Source organism: Meriones unguiculatus, chromosome 9 (genome assembly GCF_030254825.1).
Source record: "Meriones unguiculatus strain TT.TT164.6M chromosome 9, Bangor_MerUng_6.1, whole genome shotgun sequence".
NCBI lineage: Eukaryota > Metazoa > Chordata > Mammalia > Rodentia > Muridae > Meriones > Meriones unguiculatus.
The window spans coordinates 66,314,934-66,334,296 of NC_083357.1; the positions used below are offsets into that span (position 1 = coordinate 66,314,934).

Consider the following 19,363-nt stretch of genomic DNA (forward strand, 5'->3'; position numbering starts at 1 on the left):
CCCCACGGACGCTCACGAGGGCCACCTGAGGAGCCACGGTAAGCAGTGTCAGCTAGCTGGTGCATGGAGGGCAGAGGGCTCACCCAGGGGGAGTTGGAGCAGGGCTTTCCTGACAAGCCACTCAAAGAAGGGCTGTGAAAGGGTCAGCGGAAGTTCCCCACTTCAAATCTTTCCTGTTTCCTTTCTTCCCGGTGCTTACCAAGCTGACTTGCATGGTCTCTGCCTAATCTGGATGGAATTTCCTCCTCCACCCACCTGGCATGCTCCCTACAGTCCTGAGCACTCCTAGGCATGGGCTCTTGCTTCCACCCCTCGGGCTACCATAGCACCCCTCGGGCTACCCTAGCATTCCACCCCTCGGGCTACCAGAGCACTACCCACCATCTAGAGGCTCCAAGGGAAATGCTGCCCAGCCCAGGTTAGGGAGAAGCACGGTTGGACAAGAGTTTGCAGACACCCAGACAACCCTAGATCCTGACTTGGTATCCCTCTATTGGTTGCTGTAATCATAGGGGCGCTCGGCAGTCCCACCGGCTCTTTAAATGAAGCATTCACATATACCACAAGCTGTGAAGACTAAAGAAAGAGAGGTTGGAAATGATGCACGTCTTCCCAATAGGAACTTAACTGCAGGCTGTTGCTGCTGGGAGAAAAATTATGGTGCATTCAATTCTACAATGCTCAGAATTTGTGTGGAAATGGAGCCTTGCTAGGCAGCTCAGGTTGGCCTTAAACTCACTATGAAATTCAGGCTGACCTCACATTCTCCATCCCCTCCTCCCCCATCTCAGCCTCCATGTGCTAGAGAGGATTCAATGCATGCACTATCTGGCCTGGCCAGAGTGCTTTTTCACAACCTCTCTGGGGAACATGATCCAGACAGAACTTCATCAGTGTTTCTTCCTATCCAAGCCATACCTGCTTATAAAAAAAAATACTGTCACCAATCTGTCTCCCAAATGCTCGGCCCACTGACAGATCAAAACCCACAGTTTGGAAAACACTGGGCATTGAAGTGGCATTAGGAGGTGACAGAATCTTATGAAAAAGCAAGTTCATTACTAGAACAGTATACATCTGTAAGTCCTCTTTCTGTACCTAAGACCACGAACCCAAGGAGCTCAGCAGGCTTTGAGTTGCAAAGGACCTGCCCTGGATTCCACAGCTCACACATCCTAGGGGAGCAAATCTGAAAAATAGCAGCTTGTCTCAACACTCACATTTAACAATGACAAGGTCAAATCGGAATAAAGGAGTGTCTCTCAAAAAAAAAAAAAAAAACAACAAACAAACAACCTTTTTTCTCTTTTCGAGGTATGATTTACACGCATTTGGTTTCAGTCATAATAATTACCATGAAAGGACAATAGGAGTGCTGTAGAAAGGGGGATGGGTTAAAAGTGAAGGAGGGCCCATTTCCCCCACAACAAAACAAAGGCACACATCAGTGCTTGAGGCAGAGAGCAAGTGGGCTGAAGGGCTGTGAGCCCAACTCAGGCCTCGAGACTCAATTACTCACTCTTCATCATCCAAAATATTTTAAGAGAAACGCAGCTGTGGTCTTCCCATGCGAAACGTTTCCATGACTAGGACATAATTGTGTCCCTGACACCCCACACAGCTGTGACGCGCTGAGTAGACACTGGCTCCCGGCTGCCTACAGGTCAGATAGCTTGCGCCACTTACTTTCTCTGTGCCCTTTTGCCTTTGCTCAAAACTAGAAAGAAAAAAAAAAAAAAATCCTTGCTACCCAAAGAAAGCTGCAGAAGAACACAGAAGGAACTTCACACCCAAGCCTATGAGTCGAGGAACTGCAGAGCCAAGAGCGTCACTGCGGGCAGCCAGGATCAGAGTCTCAGAACTAGAAGAGCTTGCTGACTGGCAACGAAAACTTCATTTTGCAAGCGAGCCCCAGAAGGTGGATACTTGCTATGACCGTCAAGATAGCCGCACACACAACATTTGCACATTCACTCTCACACACGCACAGTGTGTGCTCACAGCTCGCACACTCGCAAACACACATGCCCTCTCACACACACTAACAGCTCACACATTCTCGCTCCCCCCCCCCACACACACACTTACACCCTATGTCTGTCCATCTAGAAATGGATTTTTTTTTTTTTTTTTTTTTTGGAAAAGACTACACACATGAAGCATGAATCGGAGCAGGCAGGGAAAAGTGTGGGAGAACTGAGCACACAGAGTATTACAGAGGAGACAAACGCCTTGACTGTCAAAACAAATTTAAAAGGCATCAGTAATTGTCTCTAACCTTCAAAGTAAGCTAAAGTGACACTTGGACCAGAATTCACGGCAAAGAGGCACCAGGGCTCACAGGTGGAAGGGTTCCTTTGATGGAACGCCATCTCTAAGTCTATGGCCTGTTCAAATTAATAGCTCCTAGCTCTCCCCTCTCTAAGCAATCAATACACATTAGACTGCAGAAAATGCCATTACATTTGATCCATTCGTTCCTATACTAATACCATCTAGTATATGTCCCAGCCCTTTCTGAGGTGATTTTAAAATCTAGGACAAGTTTCCCCTACTCACTCCTCAAGAGAGGCAGGCAAGGAGCAGTGCCCCAGTAGGGCACTGGAGGGACAGAAGTGATGACTCAGGTCTGGCAGTGAGCTGGAAGTCAGGCCTTGCCTTATGCCCAGGATTTGCTCTCACTGGACTCGGCCTGTGCAGCCACTGACTGCCAGCTCTGAGAAAACCCAAATATTCACACCTGCTCAGGTGGGGCCAGCATCAGCCATAAGGTACTGTTCTGCGTGTACAGCCCTGGCTCCCTGCCTTACAAAATAACTGCTCCTCAATGAGGTCCCCAAGTTCCCCCAAAGCACACTGGAGCTGCAGCCCTGAATTCGAGTGGCTAAGCGTCAGAGCAAGAGCCTCTGTTCTCTTCCCTTGCGCCTCGGTTTATTCATAAATTAACTCCCAGGGATGCCCCCCCCCCCCCCCCAGTGAGATGAGTTCCGCTTCTAAAAGTGAAATGTCAGTACAGGTAGTACTTCCTGCATCTCTCGCAGGGCCCGTCCAGGTCCAGCACAGGCAGCTCTCCGGCTAACAAATCTCACCGGCTTAAGTCGCCTTTTGACAGAAGCGCAAGCGAAACTACCTGGGGGAAGTGACCAGGTCAAACTGGAAGCCTATTACACAACCCATAGCCATAGCCGTATAGTACAAGCCTGCAGGTCCACCTTGCAGCAAGCGAAAGACAGCAAATGACCCTGTAGGTCCCACTGCCTCCCAGTAGAACTGGATGGGCTGATCTAGTACCCCAAAAGACGGTGCCGCTGGCTCATCCCCAGCCCCTAAACGACCCCAGAGCAGCAGGCACGCGCCGGGGCCAGAGGGCGCCCGGCCCGGGGGAAAAGGGGACGGGGGTGAGGGGTTGGGGGAAAGAGTACATTTCTCGGAGCAGCTCGGCGAGCGCTCTCCCGCCGCCAGCTCCCTCGGGAGCCGCGCACGTGCAGCGCCCCAGCAGTCGGACGGCGCAAAGCCACAGCCACCTCCGCACACAGAGTGCTCAGCACTTGTCCCCCGCGACCGCGGTGGGGGCCAGAAGCACGGGACTCCCTGGTGGGTTCTGGGGTACACTCCCCCCCAGGGCATCGCGGAAGGAGCGTCACGATGCACTCCCCAGAGCCCTGGCTGCACGCGCCCAATCCGGGAGAGAGCCCTGGCCTGTCGCCGCGTCCCGGGGAACCGGCAGCGTGGCTTCACGGCGCTGCCCCCGGTCTGGCGCCGCGCGGGATGCAAACGCGCGCGCTGCTGCTGCGGCTGCTCTCCTGCGGTCCTTTCCCCCTCCCCACAGTCCTCCGCGTGCCTCACCTTCACGGAGTCCACTGGGTACATGATGGAGTGCTCCAGAATCCCGGCCATCGCTCCCGCTGTCATGTGGGTGGACACCGAGGCGCTGGTCGGTAGGTTCTCGTAGTCCTCCGACCCGGCGTCCTTGCTGCCGCAGCCGCCATCGCGGCAGTCCCCATCCATCCTCCGGCCCGCAGCCTGGCTCCCCACGCCGCCGCGGCGGAGCTCCATCCGCGGCCCCGCGGGGCGCGGGAGGCGGCAGGAGGTGGACAGGAGGGGGAGGGGGTGAGGGAGGAAAACTTCACTTCTTAAAGTGGGAACCTCCTCCCCCGGGTTGCGGCGGCTGACGCCATGGCGGGCAGGGGTGGAGCCGAGCGGCCCGAAGCACCAATGGCTGGAGAAGAAGAGGCCGACCGTGGCCGTGCTATTGGTGCGCCGGGCAGCGGGCACCCACCTCCCTATGTGACGTTGCTGCCCGCTGCACATTTCCAAGCAACCGGACGGGGGCGAGAGCAGACATTGGGGTGTCCGGGGAAGTTGTACTACCTAGGGGTTGTTGACCATCTACAAGGGGCAGTCAGGTCCCTGGGGAGAGACAGCAGAAGGGATATGAACAGAGAGAGCTGCAAGATCGGCAGCAGGGGCTGTCCCCAGGATCGGTGGTTTTGCAGACACTGGTCAGCCAGCTTTAGCATTCCTAAGGCTGGGGATCAGTAGGTGGGGGAGGGCGGTTACCAGGAATGTCAGTTTGGAAGCAGGATGCTTGGACCTTGGAGTGGTCGTTGGAAAAGGGTGTTCTGGAATCAAGGACACACCTATCAGCGGGTGCACCTTTTGTGCTCTTAGGACACATTCGAGGGAGTAAACACTCAAGATCCTCCCTTCTAGTCAGCTTTGCTTTGGTTCTCCTCTGAAAACAACGAAGGACTAAGTGTGTTCTTCATGTTCTCTTGAAGATGCAAGTCCACTCTGTCCTGAATTGACTAAGACAATAGTAGCACGAACAGAACCCTTTGCTAAGCAAGCTCCCTGGGTCATTTTCTTTGGGTTTGTAAGGTCACAGCAAGATGGGCTTGATGTCACAACAGGCGCGCCCAAGTGACTCTGCTACATAGCCTTCCTGTCTCTGAAGACTTCTTTTAAAACCATCCCTTCCGTCTCCTTCAATGAATTGGAGCCCAAGATGTTTTATTTTAACTTAGTATTGCCTTGCTCCGTCTGGCCTACTTGTGGGAGGCTCTGTCCTTACATGCTTTAGGATTTAACCCAGAGCTGAGAGCTGATCGGAAGTGCCTGGGCCTCCCTGCCTTATGTAGAGAAGATTTTTGAGCAGCAAGGCCCGGCAATGAGATGCTCAGGGGGCCGGAGAACCCCTGTAGATGCTGTGCCTGCCAAGCTTCAGGTCAAAAGTCTCACGCAGCTCCCAGGGATCCGAGATTCAGCAGCGGGCACGTCTGAAGAGGACAGTAAAGGTTCCAAGGCCGAAGGCACCATTTTCCAGTCTTGGGTAGCTGCCCTCGTAGTTTCCAGGTGAGTCCTAACACTATGAAAGTAGATACCAGACCACCGTTCAACAAAGGCAACGGAAGTGTGGCTCCACTGTTGATCAGCAGTTGTTGATTCTCACGAGTGTACCCCAGCAGCCAAGAGTCTGAGGCAAGGATATCGCCACTAGTTTGAGGCCAGTTTGTGCTATATGGTGATTCCAGAGCAGCCTGAGCTCAATATGTCACACACATTAAAAAAAAAAAAAAAAAAAAAAAAAAAAAGTCTAACCAATACATATGAAATTCCAATTCCACTTCTGGATTTGAGACATGAAGACCTGAGATACAAATAAAGCTTTTTTAAATCATTATTTGTAGTAGCAAATACTTAGAAGCTATGTAAATATTCAAGAAGAGGGGAAATGAAGAAATGATGATGTGAAATATTACATAGCCCCTAAAAAAACTGTGGTTCTGTCTGTTAGGCAATCACAAAGGAAATGATTCACATACTGTTGGGTAAAAACAAAACAAAACACAGTTTTGTGGCCATTACACTCACAAGATGTTTGTGCACAGGAAAGAAAAAAAAAGTGAAATGACTTGTGATGGTGACAGGATTACAGGCAACTATTTGGTCTTGTTTTTCAGAATTCGGCTAATACGTTATTTCTGTGATTTAAAAATAAAAGTATTCATATACCACCTCCTAATGGACGGAGAAACATTTCAAATTCACAACAGTGGCATTGGTGAAAGAAATTCAACTTATCAGTGACTAAGAATATTCTTGGGGAATTTTTTTTTAATTATAAAAGGTTCTTGTAAATACGACTATAATCTTTGGAGTCTGAAAATTTCTGGTTTTTTTCTTTAAAAATTTATTATGGTGCTCTTGTCTCTAATCAAAGAAGCTTCTCTTTGAAGCTGACGGAGACTATTTCAGAAAGCCACAGCTTGTCAAATGGCAAAGAACAACCGACCATGGGGTGCCCAACCCCAATTGGTATTTCTACGACACAACCCCTCTAAGGCTCAGAGAACAAGGAGAACAGTAGAACAGGACAGAAAGATTATACGAACTAGAAGACTGGGAGACCGTGTCTTCCATGCGACAGGGAAGTGGCACTCAGGAAACTGCAACAATATGGTTGCCTAAGCAAGACCTGAAAAATGACACCACCTGTTGACATGACAGCATGGATGGGGGAGTTCTCACAAGGGTCCGCTCCTACATCAATAACTACAGGCAACTAATGGTTGCTAGGAGACAGAGATTCAGTCTTTTCCAGGGATGAGCCCCCTGATAGGCTATCCAGTCCCAAGAGGTCATCCTTAAACACAGAGGAGCATCATGAAATGATCTCAGCAAGTTGTGTTTATAAATGTATATGTATATATGTAACTGTTAGTACAATAATAAGAAGTAAGAGGCTGGGCCTGGAGAGATAGCTCAGCAGTTAGGGGCCCTGGCTGCTCTTCTAGAGGTCCCGAGTTCAATTCCCAGCATTCACATGGCAATTCACAATTGCCAATAATGGGATCTGGTGTGCAGATGTACATGCAGACAATATACATAAAATATATACATCTTTTTTATAAAAGTATAAGAGGCCATTAATTTGAGGACTCTGTGTGTGTGTGTGTGTGTGTGTGTGTGTGTGTGTGTGGCAGGGAAAACAAAAAGATTTGTGAAAGGAGGAAAAAGAGAAATATGTAAATACAGAGCTTATATATGAAATTCACACAAAATAAATATTAAAAATCAAAATATGAAAAGAATTTAGGTTGTGCCCAACTGCAAATTTGTGGGGGATTTTTTTTCCTACTTCTCCATACGAAGGCCTGTGTACCCGATGTTTATCTTATACTCACTGTATTGCAATGGCCACGTTTCTAAGATGGCCTTGCTGCCAGGGGTCTAGATGGGCTGGTTTACCAATAGATGACCTGGAGAGATCTGGAAGGCAGAAGTGTGACCAGAGCCACATTTTCTGCTGCTCGCTGCTTTGTGCTCCCTGGGAAGGCTGCAGACATTTGACGTTGGGGAGGATAGTGGCTTCCCTCTGCAATAGCACTGCAGTGTCTGGCCACCAGCCTCCCAGTCCCTTCACGATAGGGTCATCTGTGACCTCCTGATCCACCTCACCTCCTCCCCCAGGCCTGTGCATCTGAGAATTAACCCCAGAGACCTAGCCTGGAGTCTGTTCTCCACACCGCCAACAATGCCACGCACAACATAGAAGGGCCTGATGGTGGAGGACTCACTCCTGGATGTGGAATCCGGCGGCCGGCCCTGCTCCTCCACTTGAGAGGAAGGCCTGTTGGGACAACGTACACATTCCAGCTCTAGAACCCTGTGTTTTAGACACACCCTGAACAGAGGAAGCCTCTCTTTCTTTGAAAGGCAGGAGCCCAGGAACCCAGAAACAGAAGATTGCCTGCGGAGTAGATATTCTCTCCAGGGTTAGGCCGGGAGACTCAGGGTGATGATTCTGCTGGAATCTTGAAAAAAAAAAAAAAAATTCCAGACTGTTGAAGGCCTGGAGATGTCAGCACGCCATCTGCCCCGGGTCAACTGGAATCCAAGCTTAGCTTAGAAAGAGGAAGTTGCTGAGCATGCAGTGTGCACAGCTTCTAACTTTGGCTCAGAGGTCTGTGCCAACTCTGGGTCCACCATTTACTGACAATGAGGCTCTGGTCTCTGGACTGGCCTACTTCCTCCAAAGGCCACAGCCACGGATACTTAACCGCATGCTCAGTGAAATACACTGGTGGAGGGAGAATGAAAGCATCCGCATGCCAGCTAATTTTAACTCAAGTGGATACATTGGCTGGGCACGGTGGTGCATGCCTGAAATAACGGCACTTGGGAGGCAGAGGCAGGTGGATGTCTGTGAGTTTGAGGCCAGCCTGGTCTACAAAGCAAGTCCAGGACAAACAAAGCTACATAAAGAAACGCTGTCTCGAAAAACAAACAAAAAGAGACCGCAAAGGCCTCTGAACCTACATAGTTCCAAATACAGTCCCTCACAACTGCACATGTCTATCCCTATAATCCCAGAATCCCTTGCTTTTCCAAGGACAGTACTATTTATAGACTCTTGACCTGTGACTCATCCTCAGGCATGTTTCCCCAAGACACAGACTATGAAACCGAGACAAAATGAAGAGGTGCGACAGAAGTGCCTCAGTTAACCAGGCTTCCTATGATAGCAGGTACTGACAGGCAGGGATTAGAGTTGAGGATCCCATGTTGAGGGAACCTCTTAACCTATTCTACCTCTCAAGAGCCTGCCTCTTCTCCTGGCTCTGCCTTAAATTCCACATATCACTGTGACTCCTGACTTCAGCCAAACCCAAGTGCTGAGAGATGGTCCTGTTGTTCTGCTCCTGGGGATGCCTGCCCCATGCTGCTTGACCTGAAGACACCAGCTTGGACCCATGTGTCTGCACCATTGTTGCCCTTACTGTCACTCCAGAGCCAGGCTTCCATCAGGCTAAAGGCCCAGGGTGGCCAAATAGGATGGCAGTGCAGTGCTGGTGCCAGGGAAGGCAGAGCAGTGAACGCACTATGGCTGAAACATGTCCTACCTGTGCCTTTGGGTGCTAGACTGTAGGCAATCCACTAGCCATCACTGTGTCAGCTGACGTCTATAATCTTTCCCTCTTCCAGCCCATTTCCACAAACATCCTGGTACCTCCTTTACCTAATAAAATCTCTTTGCCCAGTTTCACACTTTAAATTGCTGCCAATCCCCTCCCCCATCCTGAAGCCCTTGAAAGAGTTATCTCCTCTACCTCCCTCCTTATGGCACACGTTTCAAGCCTCTGCAAGGCAATGTTTAACCCCCTGCAGTTTTCTGTAGGTTCTCAGTCTTAGGAGGTTCACCGGTGACTTCAATGCCAAGTCAGCACCTGACCCCAGCTCCTGTCACTGTCCTGGCAGGAGTGAAGGTGTTCTAAGAGGAGGACTTGTACAAAATGGATCTCCCCAGGAGTCTCATGCTAGTTGAAGAAAAAGGCTGGGGTGGGGCCCAGTGCTGGTTGGAGGAGCTTGCCTCTCAGGAAGAGATTTCACGTGTCAGACCACCTTTCAGGAGAGACTGTGCCTTGCACAGGACTGCCTTGTTATTCATACCTCTTGCTTTCTATCTAAACCTAAACTTGGAGCATGGACGTGGGGAGGGAGAGAGTTCCACAGACCTCTTTGTTCCTTTTCCCAATGTGTCCACATTGAATAAGTCTTTTTCTGCTTTTTGCTATTAATTGTGACAATAATTGTCCTATTGAGGACAAGTGGCCAAACCTAGCTTGACAGGACTGCCAGGGCCCCATGCTCTGCCCCTAACAACTCTGATAACATCCCAGCGTGAGCTTCTAGCTCCTACCTCTGGAAAGCCTCCCTTGTTTTCCACTCTTTCCCCCTACACACTTGGCCTCTCGTCCCTCCTGGGCCTCTGGTATCCTTTTCTCCCTTCCCTGTGGGCCTCTTGCCCATCCCAAGTTCCAAGCCCACCTCAGTTTTACATCCTACCCCGAACTGTGCTCTCCACGACTGGGTTCACAAACTCCCAGTCAGCTCTACCAGAATATTCTACCACAGCTACAGCGCAGAGTTGATTAGTGTGTCTTGGGCCTGCTACACCAAACTGCTGCTTTTGGGGACAGTTGGAAGTGACAGATGTTTATTATCTTCTGAAGGATAAAGTCTCAGGTCAAGGGGACAATAGGGTCTTACTCTCTGTGAAAGCTGTCATAGAGGACCCGTGCTGGTCCCTTCCAGCTTCTGTAAGCTCCCTGCTACATTGATGTTTTTTGTCTGAGGCCAGAAAGCAAGAAAGACAAGGGAACAAACCACTTCATGGCAGCACTGGCCTGGGAATCAGGGATCTCTAGTATAAGAAATTAGAGCCCACTATCCACTTACAGACAGGGCACTGAAAACATTCTTCTTTGGCCTCCACTTGGCCATTCCTAAGAGTAGCTAAGTGATGGATTAAAGAACATCAGGTGATAGAAAAACATCTCTCATGGCCATCTCGGGGTGAAGGTATTGACTGATGAGGCAGAAAAGGCTCAAAGCTTTAAAAAAATAAGTAATTTTAGTTCTGGAAGCCTAATTAATTTCTGGAGTTGTCACTGATACAAACACTGTGGCCATGACTAACACTCCTGAATTTGTTTCTACTAACCGGATAGAAAGGAGGGCAGAGCTGGTGCTCTCACAACTTCTCCCTTTTACACAGGAATGGGGTTCTCATTTGGGGAGTCTTGGGGCAGTCTCTTATATTGGGAACTTTGGAGGACGCTGTCCACATGCCTTCTGGCGGTGTCCTGGACAAAGGAGCCGAGTCTCTGGGACACAAAACGGGTTAGGCAGTTTAGGAGACAAGACCCAAATGTCAGCAGGAAGAAGATGAAGAGGAGAGGTCCCAGGAAGGGAACCAGCCAGGGCAGCCAGTGTCCAGTGTCGGGCCACAGTCCCCAAGAGTCGGAATGTTGGCCGAGGTCAGACGCTCGTTCTCGGAGTTTCCTTGCGGCATCTCGAACTATGCCAGACTGGTTTACATAGAAGCAGCACTCCTCCTGGAGGAAGAGACAGGTGCCCCCTCTCTCGGCAGTGATGAGGTCCAGAGCTCTTCGGTTTTGGAGAACAACCCCTGCGAGCGAGTCTATTTGGTTCTGGAGGGTGGTGATAGAGGCGGCTATTTCGTGCAGGGTGTCCGAGAGAGCCTTAGAAAGCTGTTGGAAATAGAAAGTTGAGGAGGCCAAGCCAGCTATGCCTGTACCAAGGGCAGAGGAGATGCCCAGGCCTGCAAGGAAGGGGAGGAGGTGAGGGGACCTCTTCCCGCGAAAAGCTGAGTCTGAGGGATGAACCGAAGCAAAAAGGGGGACAGACACCGTTTGGTTATTGGGGAGGAGTTCAATATCTGGGTATTGGAAGACAAGGGTACAGACACCGGACCAGTTGGCAGGGAGACAAACATAAGTTGATGTTCCACAGAGGAAGAAAACTCCTGAAGAGTTGAGACAGAAGGCGTAGGAGAAGGTAAGAAGATGTGAGAATATGTTTGAGGTGACATCCCAGTTTTCCTGAAGAGTGATCTCATTTTCCCACACTGAATATTGTCCAGACAGGGCAGCTCCTGTGAGGGGCTGATAATGGGTGAGTGGATAGGGGTCTCCGTGTCCCTGGAGTTTGACCTTGAGGTGAATAGGGTCCACCGACACAGTAATGGGGTGGGTTAAGTTGTCAGATTCATATAGGGTAAGTTTATTGCAGATTCCAGAGGGAGAGCGAGGACAGCGCATCCAGGGGGTGGCTGGGGAGGTATGGCAGTATTTAGTGTCTGTTGGACAGGGATAGGGAGAGGGTTTCGAGAAGATTAGGGAGGGGGGTCCCGAAAAGCGGAGTGGGTTTCTCCATTTGGCATCGGGTCTTCTCATTGCCTGTTTGAATAGATGGATGGTGGACAGATCTAGGTTCTCGTGACTGGCAGAAGGTGATAGGTGTAGGGTGTAGTTGCAGAGAGAGGCAGAGAGGGTGCCTACAAAAGCGGCATGCGCTGAGACCTTGAAGAAGCGGGAGATGCAGAGTGGGGCCTGTGACATGAGGAGAGTCTCAGTAAAGAGTGGTCCCCATAAAGGGCGTTGGGTCGCTTCGAAGAAGCGGTCCTTATCAGGATATATCACAGGCGTCAGGCGGGTGATGATGGGGAATATGCCTGTTGAGCTGACGAGCTGAAGAAAAGCAATAGCCCTTCGGTCGGGATTGTGGAAAGAGTAGGAGGCGGTCAGCGGGTGGAAGAGGCGGAGGTGCCTCTCAATCTGAGTAATGGGAAAGGTGCCGGCGAAGGACTTGACTGAGTAGGTAAGGTGAAGCTTCATGGGTGTATCTGTCCAAGTGGACAGAGGGGCTGGGACTGCTAGGGACCTTTGGGTTTGCATGGACAAGCAGACCCAGCAGTTGGAAAACAAGGATGAGTTGGTATCACGGAGGATGCGGTGAGTAAGGTTTATAAGAGGCATCCAGCTTTCGGGATAGGACAGGGAGTAGGGGAGAAGGACAAAGCAGAGGACCCAAAGGCGTGTCATGGTGTTTTGGGAGTGGCCAGCAGTAGCGTGGGGTGCAGAGAAGTTGGTCCTGTGGATTCGTCAGTCCTAAAATTTGTTCAGTCTGGGTGTTCAAAGGTGGCTGGTTAGTCAGGGTGGCTCCAGGCTCGGCAGGTTTTGCGTGGAGAGGTCAGACCTGTGAGGAAAGAGGTATAAGTAGGGGGAAGGTCGCTAGAAGGGTTAAGAGTTTTAAAGTTAAGATCTGGAGCCCTTCTGGGCTCAGAGTAGTAGAGCCAGTTAGAATTGTCTTTTACCAGCAAAGCTCTTGGAGAAGTCACACTTACCTGGTAAGATCCCTGCCCAGAAGAATCAGCTGAGCATGGGTTTAGGAGGTATATGTGAGGCGAATGATTGCAGAATGTGGCTGGTTAGATGTAAAGCAAAACATGCATCCAGAAACGGGGATGTGGTGCTAAAGAGAAGGCAGTGATTCGCCAGCTGTGCTTGAATTCTGAGAGACTGAGGTCACCGGGCTCTTCTGGGGAGAACCTGAAGATGAAGGAGAACAACAGGCAGAAGAGCTGGCTGGGGCAGTTTGACTTCAAGCATGAGCTAAGTGTTGTTGAAGAAGAGCATCGGCATGGTCCACCTAGCCTGAGGACTGGGGTCTGTAGGGAGTGTGAAGAGAGTATATGATGCCTAAGGAGGTAGTCAAGGGCTGAGTTACCTTAGGAAAAACAAAAACAAAAACAAAAACAAAAACAAAACGGGTCCATTATCAGATAGTAGAGATGAAGACAGGCCAAAGCAAGGAGAGACTTGAAATAGAAGGACATGCGCAGCCCCTTGTGTCCTCTTAGACCCAGTGGGGAAAGCCTCTGTCCATCCCAAGAAAGAGTCTACCAGCAGAGCAGATACCACACCACCAAACCAAGAGGGCAGCCTGTGGGGGAAGTCCATCTGCTGCTTCTGTTCAAGGAGATGCCCTGAGGCTCGGTGAGTGAGGAAGGGAGCTTGGTATGGAAGGTCTGTGACAAGGTGGGGGAGGAGAGATAGGTCTTGAGGAAGGTGAGCAGAAATTGATACCGACACGGGACTGATTATGCACGTGAAAAGGGGGGCTGATTCCTGAAGAGAAAGGGGGACAATGGGATTCTCTAGAATCTTTGAGGGTGACTGGATTCCACCACCCCCACCACCACTACCCCTAACACCACTCATACACACGTGGGAGGTGGCTAGGTTGAAAGAAGACAAGGGCTGGAAAGATAAGAGAGTGGATAAGGAAAAGATGGGCTTTGGGTGAGCAGACACCAGAGGACTGAAAGAATGTGAGGCGGAGGCCAACGTTACCTGTCTAATAAGGGTGTCAGCTTCCAGAGTTGCCTTTGGCTGTCTGGTCAGAAATGCCTTGGTGGCCTGTGCAGTGGATGACTGTTGAAAGGCAGCCCGAAAGACGCTGACATTAACGAAGCGGTGCTCTGTGAAGTGCGAAAGCCTCTGTCCCTTGTCAAGTTGTGGCGTGAGAATTAGAGTGTGGTGCGCGTCTTTGGAATTGATGTAGATGTTAGCCTTTGTTTTCATGCTGACGTGAGGTGGTGGGGGTGACAGTGTCAGAGCCTACAGCTTGTTGGGATCCTTTAAGAGAGCTCCTCCCATGGGGCTGGAGAGGTGGCTCAGTAGCTAAGAGCACTGGCTGTTTCCCAGAGGCCCAGAGTTTGGTTTCGAGAACCCACCATCAGGTGGCTCATAACCATCTGTAACTCTAGCCCTGGGGAATCCAAATGCCTCAGGAATCCACGGGGACCTGTACTCACATACACACATGCATACATACAGGCCTACACACAACTACAAATAATAAAGGATAAATTCTTACAAAAAAGGAGCTCCCACCAATGACATAGTTAGAGGCCTCAGCGATGAGAGCATCTGACAGGTAACTAAAAGTGAGAAGACTGGTAGTCCTTTGGAGGACTAAAGTCTTCAGGAAGGAGGGTGGCTGGATTGAGAGTCTTATACCTTTGAAAGGTGACTGGGGGAGGCGGAGAGATAAAAAGGGTGCATGTGTCTACTGAACGTGAAAGGGAAAGAAAATAGATCAGCAGCTTATGATCCCAAGGAGACTGCTGCAGGCAGAAATAGTAATGAAGAATCAGAGTTTGAGTCTGAGGGCTTTTATCATTAAGACAGGAGTGTCTGAGTGTCTTTTAGTGAAAGTCCTAATCCTATGCTACTGGATCTAACTGTGTTAGTCAGGTGGTTTACTATTTGGAGCGTGTTTCTCCATTAGCATAAGAGATCTAAGGCTAAGTTACGAGAGAAGTGTACAAATAGAACAAAGAGTTTGGAGGGGCGCAGAGCAGACAGAAGGGTGTCTTTAGGCTTGGAAAAGGTAGGTTGGATGGGTTTGGAGAGGTTCAGGGGTTCTGAAAGAGTACTATAAGTAATTTGATAAATTAATTTGGCCCTGAAGTTGGAAATCCATATAAGAAAGTAACCCACCCTCCACTCAGATGTAGCCTGTGGTAGCTCAGTAACCAATTGGTTTCCCAAAGTGAGGGGAACAGGGACTATTTCTAACAGGAACTCAATGACTGGCTCTTTGGTCTCCCCACCCCCGAAGGGAGGAGCAGTCCTGTTAGGCCACAGAGGAGGGCTTTGCAGCCAGTCCTGAAGATACCTGATAAAACAGGATCAGATGAATGGGGAGGAGGTCCCCCCTATCAGTGGACTTGGAAAGGGGCACGGTGGAGATGAGGGAGGGAGGGAGGGACTGGGAGGGAATGAGGGATCGGGACACGGCTGGGATACAGAGTTAATAAAATGTAACTGATAAAAAAAATAAAATAAAATAAAATAAAAAAAAGAAAGTAACCCACAAGGCCTAGAAAGGATAAAAGATCCAATTTAGTTTTGTTGTTTTGTTTTCTGATGGAGGGAGCATGTTCTGGGTTATGGTTTACAGCTTTGGGGTATTGCCTCTGGAAGAGGGGGGTTACAGTGAAGCCAAGATAGGGTACCTGGGAGAAGACTATCTGGGTATTCCTGGTCAGCTCAGAAACTGAGGAAATTGGAGCTATATTGTAGAGACAGGTCATAAAGAGGGTCTGCAGAGAAGACAGCCTGTTGGAAGTGTGCAGAAAGGAGTTTGAGGCCTAGCAGATCACAAGGAGAATGTACAGGCTAAAGAGATGAGGGCCATCATGGAATCCTTTTGGGGAAGACCATCAGGGTTAGCTGAATGGACATTTGGATGTCAGGATCTGTCCAAGTTAATGCAGAAAGGTCTTACCAAAAACAGACGAGGAGGAACAGTGACATATCTGTGAAACTCAGGACAGAAATGACAGGTGAGAGGGGGAACACGGATGGGATAGAAGGGTGTAAGGATGGAGGGTCACCAGGGCAAGGGGAATTTACAACTTAGTTAATCAGGCAAGTCTTGTACTAGGTGACAAAGAGCCACCTGGCCTCAAGACTGCCAGAACAGGAGTGTTGTGGGTAGAGTTGGTAAGTCCCGAAATGCAGGCTTTATGGACTCTGATAATTACAGTTTTAAGTTCGCTGAGGCCAGTAGAGGTAAAAGGGTATTGGGCCTGACATTAAAAACAAAACAAACAACAACAAAACCCACACAAAAGGGTCCTACAATCCCTACAGTTTAATCAGTATGGAGGTTTGACAGGTAGCAACTGTGTTGGTAGATAGTATCCTAGACCAGAGGATGACTGAAGAATAAAGAATAGTGAAGGTATCCTGGGACCCAATAAAGGCTGACAGTAAAATAGTAAGAAGGAAGTTACTTTGAAGGGACTTTGTGGTGGAAAGATAAGAAGCGTGGAGCTTTTCCAGAATGTCATGTCCCAGGAGAGTGGCTGGAAAACTGGGAACAGGGAAGAGGATGATCCAAAAGATGACACAGTCACTGACCAGTCTGTTTAGCCTTGGCAGGAATGGCTTTACCCCCATCACAGAGGAAGGGGTCCCCCATACAGATCCAGCAAATTCTGGTAAAACTGAACAATTCACTCTTGCATGAGATTAAAAAAGAAAGAAAGAAAGAAAGAAAGAAAGAAAGAAAGAAAGAGAGAGAGAGAGAGAAAAGAAAGAAAGAAAGAAAGAAAGAAAGAAAGAAAGAAAGAAAGAAAGAAAGAAAGAAAGAAAGAAAGAAAGAAAGATAGTCTTACCAGCTACGGACAGAGTTTCCCTGGATGGAGTGAGGGTGGTGATGGCAGACGCTGTTCCTGCCAGGGCCCAGTCAGTTGTCAGCAGTTGTCAATCTCAGCAAACTCACCAAGCTTGAGTCTGGTGATTGGAGACGCGAAAGGAACTTGCTTCTTGTGAAGCACAGTTTGAGTTCCAGGGTCCCTTTCTCCCCTCCTAGGAGCAGGAGTGAACACCAGCTGTAGGCCAGGGCAGGTTCTTGCTCAGTGGCCCCTTTGAGCACATTTAAAGCAGGCCTCTAGGTGGGCTAGTCCTAAGTGGGGAAGGTGTCTCACCCCCATTTGCGTTACCCCGTGACGTGACGAATCCTGCCAGCACTGGGTATTCTGCCTGATCTTGCTTGTGTCTAAGGTCCTCCTCTCTGTTATTAAAGACCTTAGAGGCTATTTTGTAAAGTCTCTTTGAAGAGTATGAGGGGCATTCCTCTAATGGTTGGAGTTTTTTTCCTAATGCGGGTACTAGCAGAGAGATAAAATGAAGGCGGAGATGTAATCTTCTCCCATCAGGGGTCAAACCAGTGTATTCGCCCATGGTTTCGGGTGAGCAGGAGAAAAAGAAAGCTGGATTTTCACCAGATCCCTGAGTAAGCTCTTTGATTTGTTTTCATAAGTGACTGTCTTAAGTGCAGCCTTTTCCATTCTTGCCCGGGGGGGAGGGGCAGGCAGCCATCTTGGGAACTCATCTGAATTGCATGGTTGTTCCAGGGGATGTCTGAAACATGCCACTGCCTGGGCATGAAGAGTGTTGGTATGTGCATGAGCTGACATCCAGATACACTCCCTGTCGACAAGAGAAAGGGTGGAGGTCAAGGTGACAAATGTCATGTCATGTCAGCTCAAGGAACTGGGTAAGATATTAACATACTTTGTGACAGGCATTGGGTTGGAGACAAAGGCCTTCAAACACGTTTCTGCTTGAACATGTGACATAAAGGGGAATACGGACAAGCATAGCGCCTTCAGGGAAGGCGACCTCACAGAGCAGAATAGGGTAAACCTGGTCAGGAGGAGGTGTTGAATGAGAACGGGGTGAGGCAAGAAGAGCTGGGTAGGGGCTTGGAAGAGGAGGCTGGTAGGTTAAAAATTAGTGCCAGGCCTGGGGAGTCTGGTGGCCTCGAAGAGTGGCAGGGGAAAGGATGCTGTCATTAGAAGTGGTACAGTGGCAGACGCAGATGAGAAGTCTCATCTCCAGGATGAGAGTCCAAGAAAAAAGGTAAATCAAAAAGGTGGTCTTATTAAGAAGAGAGGGATAGAGCTTAAGAAAGTGGCAGGGGAACCTGGACAGCTGTACCAGAAGGACCTGAAAGGTAGAGCATAGAGAGACCCACAGAGGCTGTTAAGGGCCTTGGCCCATTCTCCACTGAGCTGGAGAAAATTTTCAAGGTTCTTTGGAATCTGACAGTCAGGCATAATTTCCTCTGGCCAGCAGTAAGCATTGTCAAGGGGGTACCTTGGCCAAGACAATAATACAGTATAACACTATGACCTAACAGAAAGTTAAGTCATTGTGTCTTAACATTGTGAGTTAATGTTAAGTCATAGTGACTTAACAGAACCTTTCAGTCACAAGGTTGATAACTCTGTGAGTAAAAGGCAAGTGGCCAGGCATTTTAGAGGATTGCTGGCTATGGCTGAGAAGAGTGAAAAAGGAGGATTTTCTCACCAAGAAGCAGGATAAAAGGAAGAGTGTCCCTGAAGCCCCGTGGCTCTGCTCCGTGAGAGACAAGTCATGAGGTAGAGTGGCAGTTCAGTCCTGGGAAAACCCTCCACCCAGTCTCTGAGCAACCAGGGAGTCCCTTTTTACTTACAGGCTGGGGTAGTTAGAGGACAGGAAAGGAAACATGGAAAAGGGACTAATTCCCTCTTCATGTTTGGCCATTGCTACAGGTAGCTAAGGCATAAGCTGGGTGATAGATTTAAAAAAAAAAAAAGAAAAAAGCCAGGGGATATATAAACATCTGTGGCAGCCATTACAAGGGGGGGTCAACAGGGTGGGCAGGCAAGAGCATGGCACCTTACTTCAGTTCTGGAAGCCAAATTCTTTTGGTTTGGGGAATTGTTGTTTAACCAAAATGGGGGAGTTTTACTAAATGTTGTGGCCATAGGCAGTTCATGGGCACATTGCTCCAATGCCTGGCTCCTGTGCAGCCTTCCTGCTGTGGGTTTTCCAGCTCTTCTTGTAAATGCATCTGGTACACTGGACTTAGGGCCTACCCGATCCTAGCATGATCTCACCAGAACTTGATTATACACGCAAAGACCCTAAAGCCATACTCATGGGTTCTGAGTGGGTGTGAATTTGGAGACACGTGAGTCAATTCTAAACAGTGGGGAACAGGCAAGAATCCAAGGGTCCCAGGATCCAGTGCTGACTAGTATTACCCCTTAAAAAAAAATGCTGATCTGGGGTTAGGCTCAGTTGGGGCAGAGCCCATTACAGTTCTGCTTTCATACTAAATGTATAACCTTTATCCACAACCATGATTTTTTTTTCCTCTTCCAATACTAAGGATTGAACCTAGGACCTAGCATTTAGTAGGCAAGTATTCTACCACTAAGCTAAATTTCTGGTCCTCTTTTTAGTTTGCATTTTGAGAGAGAGAGTCTCATACGTACCAAGGCTGCTCTTGAGCTTGCTTCATTGCCAGGAAAATCTTGACTTACAGTCTTTCAATCTCAGCCTCCCAAGTACCTGGGTTTACCGGTCTGGGAAACCAACTTCTTCCAACACTATTTCTCCCCTCACTCCCCCCATACACACACACACAC

The 19,363-nt window shown here is 49.1% G+C and overlaps 2 protein-coding genes across 2 annotated transcripts in view; both read right to left on the reverse strand.

Annotated features, from left to right (window-relative positions):
• The window catches only part of Slc25a37 (solute carrier family 25 member 37), a 41,703-nt gene extending 37,479 nt beyond the window's left edge, over nucleotides 1–4,224 (reverse strand). Inside the window, exon 1 of the mRNA XM_021647848.2 lies at nucleotides 3,847–4,224. Coding sequence (XP_021503523.1) covers nucleotides 3,847–4,056 — 210 coding nt within the window. The 5' untranslated portion in view covers nucleotides 4,057–4,224. The remainder of the gene's footprint in view (nucleotides 1–3,846) is intronic.
• Nucleotides 4,225–10,553: 6,329 nt separating this feature from the next.
• Nucleotides 10,554–12,410, reverse strand: LOC132656655 (syncytin-B). Its single transcript, XM_060391753.1, has one exon. The coding sequence runs from the start codon at nucleotides 12,408–12,410 to the stop codon at nucleotides 10,554–10,556; it is 1,857 nt and encodes a 618-aa protein (XP_060247736.1).
• Between the last annotated feature and the right edge of the window lie 6,953 nt (nucleotides 12,411–19,363).

Bases quoted from the DNA above. Each gene is read 5' to 3' on its own strand.
- LOC132656655 (XM_060391753.1), bottom strand. From the start codon at position 12,410: ATGACACGCCTTTGGGTCCTCTGCTTTGTCCTTCTCCCCTACTCCCTG.